The 5,942-nt window shown below is 40.7% G+C and overlaps 1 protein-coding gene across 1 annotated transcript; it reads right to left on the reverse strand.

Annotated features, from left to right (window-relative positions):
* Positions 1-215: 215 nt before the first annotated feature.
* Positions 216-5,578, reverse strand: LOC104511946 (chromosome unknown open reading frame, human C15orf26). Its single transcript, XM_010154748.1, has 7 exons — positions 5,516-5,578; positions 5,273-5,362; positions 4,878-5,113; positions 3,473-3,557; positions 2,497-2,655; positions 1,315-1,388; positions 216-402 (listed from the first exon to the last, which is right to left on the reverse strand). The coding sequence occupies exons 1-7, from the start codon at positions 5,576-5,578 to the stop codon at positions 216-218; spliced, it is 894 nt and encodes a 297-aa protein (XP_010153050.1).
* Between the last annotated feature and the right edge of the window lie 364 nt (positions 5,579-5,942).

A 5,942-nucleotide genomic window follows, 5' to 3' on the forward strand; every position in this document is an offset into this window, starting at 1 on the left:
CATGAATTTTTGATGTTGTGCATGGTTCTTCAAATTTCATTTGTTTTTGCCCACTGTATAACCTTGATGAGTTAATGAGATTACGCAATACTACTAACAGTAGACTTTCATTTCCCTTTTTAAAACAAACATCTCTAAAACTATAATCTCAACAGAAAAACTAAGAATCAGAATCTCATCAACCTCTGTCTGCTGTAGTCTGAGATTTTTATATTCTACTTCTCTTCATGAAATGCATTCTTTCGGATCCCGCTTGGGTGAGGGTTGGGTCTATCCATCATTGTACCGTCCTCCCTGCTGGGATTTCCAGTAACTATTACCCAGTAATTCTTATCTTCTTCAGCTTTATGGGAGTCAAGGTACGTGTGACAAACTACTTCATATTCTTTTCCAAAATAAGACCTGCAAAGTCAAAGAAAAGGGGATGAGCAGGGGAAATCAATATATACAAGTCTGCTGAATTGTTCAAGGTTTTCCTATGTTTCTCTTGGCTCATTCAGAAATATCACCACGCATTTTCAAATATCAGACCCTTACACAAAACACAACAGCCCACTTTGTTTCCTATGAAAAATTTAGGAATTTTAAATCAAAGGCATACGACACCTTTCCAGCTTCAAAGCTAAAGCAGCCCCACCAGTATAAGGCACTGATAGGCCAACTCAGTATGTACAAACTGGTTCTCATCACCGGTCATCCCATCATTTCGCTCTGAGCAAGGAAGGCTCTGGACACAAATAACTGTCTCAGCCTCAAACTATCAGACCTTGTTTCAGCCTCAAAAACCTGATACAAATTCTTAGTCAGATCTTCCTCAGAATTTAATGGGAAACAATTGGTACACTCCTTAACAAAGCTTAACCAGTATTAATTTCATGCATGCATATTAACTTGAATTGTTGAATTAACTTTGATTTGTTGAGAGATTGGTTCATGTGGACACAACCAATATACAGTTTTACGCAGTGTTGTTTTACTTAGTTCTCTTACTTCTTACGCTTCCTAGTAGACCATTTTTTTACTTCAAAAAAACCCCAAGCAACTGCAATTGGTCAAGGTACTCAAAGGGGGAAACACCAAGAACCTAGAGAAGGCTAGAAGCATGATTTCATATGAACTGAAAAGAAAAAGACTGAGCCAGTTGCCTACAGCATCACAGTGGCACACATTATGGCCCAGGAAAAGAGAATGTGCATTCTCTGTTCTTTTCCATCTCCTCAGTGCGTTCCTAAAGCAACTATCTTGCTTCTTACAGTAATTCTTGACATTGGCGCAACATTATGCACATCTCTGCCAGTTACAAATTATTCTTACCTTGTCCAAAAGTTCCTTGGAACAGCTAAGCTCCGATTAGTATGGCAATGAGTAATAATAATTTTAGAGTTTGCCTGGAAAAAAACCAACACCAAGGGAAGACACTTGACAGATATTTTTACACTAGTTTTAACTATTCTTATTCAAATTAAATGTTTTTAGTTACTGCTTAGTGTAAGCCCAACATTGCTCTGTATCACCCTGAGACTTCCGTAGGCTGACAGGGAGGGATTTCACACTCTACAGTTCTCAACATGATGGTCTCAACCGCTCAGGCCAGACAAATGCTTAGCCCTCAGCTCAGACGCATTCTGCAGTCCAAAACATTCCATTCCACTCCCTCCGACTGGGCACTTTGAAAACTCGGGCAGGTGGTAGAGACTCATTCCAGTGGCCTGTGCCACCAGGATAATTGTGCTTACAACTGATGTTTGCCATATGAGACATCCAGATGGCTTGGGGACGCAGCCTAGAAACGGACCTTTATCATCTACCAACTTGAAATCTTTTATGATAACACAATTAATTTTTAGTCACCCCCATTTACCAACACTGTGAACAATTGACAATTGGATTTGAATGTCTTTGACAGTGACATACTTTCGACTGTTTATTAGTGAGCTGATTCATGTAAATGAGTCGCAGCTCAAGGCTGTAGAGGAACAGTTAGGTTTGTGGTATTTTGCTGTACCGCCAGCACTTCAGGAAGCCTAGCAGTTATGGGGAACAGGAAAATTGTACAGCTGCTTAATGTACTTATTAAAAAACACATTTGGAAAAGCATCTACTAATTCAGATGCCTTGGGGTTTTACAATACTTTTTAAATTTAATGTACAAGAGTTTTTAATTAAGCACAGCCCCTAATATTGGAAATGGAATTTAGTGCTCAGAAGTTCTGAAAAGTACTGCATCCGCACAACATGATAATTTTGGCCTTTAAAAAAGTTCTGATGAGAAAAACTGAGCAAGTCAACCTCAAAATGAACACCAGAACGCAGTAGTTGTATATGCAGATTCCCTGGTTAAAGGCATTGCTCCTTCCCTCTCCCCCTTCCTAAAACCACAGGTTAGAACCTACATAAGGAAAACAGGTGAATAAAATGGACACAACATTTTTCTAAGGACTCCATCTACTGTTTCAATTAATTTTCATAATATTTTTCACAGTTTTGATTTCTTACAGGAACTGGAAATCCTTCATATTCAAGACGCAGCTGTGGATCCAAGAAGGTAGCTTGCCAGCAAATCAAATAGGAAAGCTCATCTGTCAAAAATACTTCCTGAAGGCAAGATTTTTTAGCAGATCTTATAAATGATTTATGGTCACTTGCTAGATATAACTGTAAATAAAAACATATATTAAGGACACTATCAGTGCAAAAGAAACCCAATATGCCATTAAAAAATATTGTTTGACACAAAACATTTTCTCTAGGCCCCTGAAAAGTCTGTCTGCCAAGCTAAAACGGCACACACAAAGCCCATAACATAGATTCTGTACTATCGATAAACACGTTAAGTAGCTATTCTATATGCAGACCGGGGAATACTAATTCAAAATTGAATTTACATTCCAAAGAGTCTCTCTCTCACCAAAGCAGTTGTTGTGAGGGGAATTTTTTTCAAAGTTGTGGTGATTTATTTAGAGTGCATATGTAACAGTAATGTCTTACCTGCTTCTAACTTGCAGAGGGAAACAAGGTTAACATTTAATAGAAATCTGTTCCCACAGAATGATACAGTAGTACAATACTTCATATACCTACTGTAGGTTTAATTTCACAAGACATGAAATCTTCTCACTTTGGATTTATTTAAAGAAAAAGTTAGAAAAATCTCCCTCTCACGATGAATGATTCACAAGCTAATTTCAATTTCCTTTTTTCTTTTCTGTTTAAAAATCTCCTTTATCCAGTCATTCTGGCTGACAGCCCCCTTGGCCTTCACACCGCATCTAAGGCAAGTTGCATAAACCTTCTAACCAGGCATTACTTACCTTGACCTGCGTACGATTCTAAATCTGTTCTGTAAAGCTAAGGTGTTGAACCACTACAGCTTTATATATCTGAGGGGTCGGGGAGGGGGGGGAGGGGGTATAAAATTCAATGCACGCTATCAGTAACGCTACCATTGCCACCTGCAACTTTCCTGCCTTACCATTTGGTCAGAAAACCCTCCTGTTGTCCCAAGACCAAAGTTTTGCCCAAATCTCACCGGTTCACCCACTGCACCTCCATCAACACTGTTAAAATAGTAAAAAGGAAGAAAGGTAAATTCAAATAATCAGTTTTACTATTCTTTATTGTTCTCTATTGTTTTGGCCTATACTTCGGTCTTGTGGCAACACTTTGTATTAAGTTTACCTTTAAAAATAGGTAAAACAACCAAAAAGACATTTCATACTTGACTGACTGGTTAAAATATTTAACAAAATAGGAACAGACTATATTGATGATTTATATGACTTATTCATTAACATGCAGGGAGGAAAGAAAACAACCAATGAAAAATCAATGGGAAGTCAGCACTGACACCCCCTTTAAAATATACTTAATACAAGCACCTGAAAAATCACAAACTAAAAGCAGAAGAGTGTGTGTTTGTCTGTAATTTAACATATGTTGATAACAATACATGTAACTGATATTCACTAATTTTGTTCATTACATCAATACACATGGTGGTGTATCTCTATTTCCAGAATGATTTCTGTATTTTATATTAAACAATCACTGAATTAAGTGCTAGGCTTTCTAAGTGTATTCAGCATAAAAAACTTAAGTAGTTGATAAACGTAGTTCATGAAGGAGTTGATAGCATTCAGTGCCAATGACACTAAGATCAGACAGCAAGTAAGCAACAATATTTTGGTTGCAGTTCTAGAAGGCCTAAATTATGCTCTTGGCATCAAAATTCTTTCTTAGGCCTAACCCAAAGTGTTTTGCTCTGTCAGGCTTACATGGGTTGGTTTCTACTCTTATGCATCATCAGGATTATTATTATTATTATTATTAAAAACATGCACTCAGGCAGAGCCTTTGACTACTGAGCCAGGACCCTGTTCTTCTGTTTTTTTCTCCCACAAACAGCTGAAATTAAATATGTCTTTGAGAGAGAGAATATGATGTTTGGTCAAGGGGTTTTTTTAGGACAACAGAAACACTGTCCACTTCATGTGCACAGCAAAAGATCTGACACAAATTTCTGCTTCAGAGACCTTAATTTCAAGACAACAGTAATGATACTAAGTGCTTTTTGGACATGGTTTGTGTTCTACAGCTGAAATACAACCGCATTAAGAACATTTATGGAGTTTACCAAATGATACAGTGAACTCAGTTCTGTTTTCACACCAGTTCTAAGCTGATTTAAACTTCCTTGGCATTATTCACAGTAATATGCAGAGCAGAATCAAGCTTAATGCATGACCCAAGTTAAAGACTCTTAAAGAAATTAATCTCAAATTCATTTGTGCATTAGCAAACTTCACTGCATACTTCTCAAAACAAGGTCCTGAAAAGTAACATAATAATTGAAAACAACTCAGAATAAAGTACCAAACCTTAAAATACAAAAAGCATTTCGACCCTCAGGGTCCAGGCTCTCGACCGCACTAACTCCACACGGGGCTTGCAGTGATTTGGCCAAATACACGGGTATTCCATCCAGATTAATTGCCAAAGCCAGACTGCCGCACACTCCAGGGAAACGCTCCACCGAGGATCTGTTGTCCGGGTTCAGAAGCATCACAGTGTCTCCAAAATGAACAAATCCATCCTGGGATACCGACAGCTCTTTCTAAATTAAAACAGACGTAATTCCCTGAGCTTAGCATCAGACGTATCTTAGCATATAAAATGCTAACCCACAGCGTTCTGACTGCACAGAGGTCACACACCACCCACGCCATTCCGTGTGGAGTCACAGAGCATTGACACAACCTGCTTTAAAAATCACCTTTTTTAAAAGGTTGTCCTGAAGCCTGCTTATTTTCTGTGTTAAAAGTTCTCCTCGTTCCCTTTTAATCATGAAATCCCTCAGGCGGTCCTGCTTGCAAAGGAGAGAGGGGGCAGACGTTATCGGCACTCGCGCGTCAGGTTTAAACTGGATTTAAAGAATTAGGGGGAAACACCGTGAGGGGAAGAGGCAGGCGAGGCTCCTCGGGAGCCAGGGGGGGAGAAAAGCCGGGCCCCCGACTACCTCCTCCAAACACGCGTCCTCACTCCAGTTGCCGATGAGCACCCCGCGTCTGTAGGCGGCCATGGCCGGCGCCTGGGCCGCACGGCGTCCGCGGTCGCCATGGCGACCCCTCGCTAGCCAGAGCTAGTGATTGGAGGCTGGAGCGGCAGAGTCCGCCAATGAGCGGGAGGGAACGTGGGGGAGGGGCGGGCTCTTTCTACCCAGCGGCAGCGCGGCCGGGAAAGGGAGTGAGGTCGGTCTGTCTGTGCTGGGTCTGGGGGGAAGGACGTCTGTGTGTCTGAGGGGGATCCTGAGGGGGAACCCCAGGATGAGGTGAGACCCCACCTGGAGTGCTGCGTCCAGCTGTGGAGCCCTCCACATCAGAAGGATATAGACTGGTTGGAGTGAGTCCAGAGGAGGCCACAAAGATGCTCCGAGGGCTGGAGCC

The sequence above is a fragment of the Eurypyga helias genome, unplaced genomic scaffold (genome assembly GCF_000690775.1).
Source record: "Eurypyga helias isolate BGI_N326 unplaced genomic scaffold, ASM69077v1 scaffold6457, whole genome shotgun sequence".
NCBI classification, from domain to species: domain Eukaryota; kingdom Metazoa; phylum Chordata; class Aves; order Eurypygiformes; family Eurypygidae; genus Eurypyga; species Eurypyga helias.

Coding starts and splice junctions, on each gene's coding strand:
- LOC104511946 (XM_010154748.1), bottom strand. CDS start 5,578: ATGGCCGCCTACAGACGCGGGGTGCTCATCGGCAACTGGAGTGAGGAC. Junction 3,558..4,877: donor AATGCTTTTTGTATTTTAAG/GTTTGGTACTTT, acceptor CTATTTTAACAG/TGTTGATGGAGGTGCAGTGG. Junction 2,656..3,472: donor GAGGGTTTTCTGACCAAATG/GTAAGGCAGGAA, acceptor TTTTATTTACAG/TTATATCTAGCAAGTGACCA.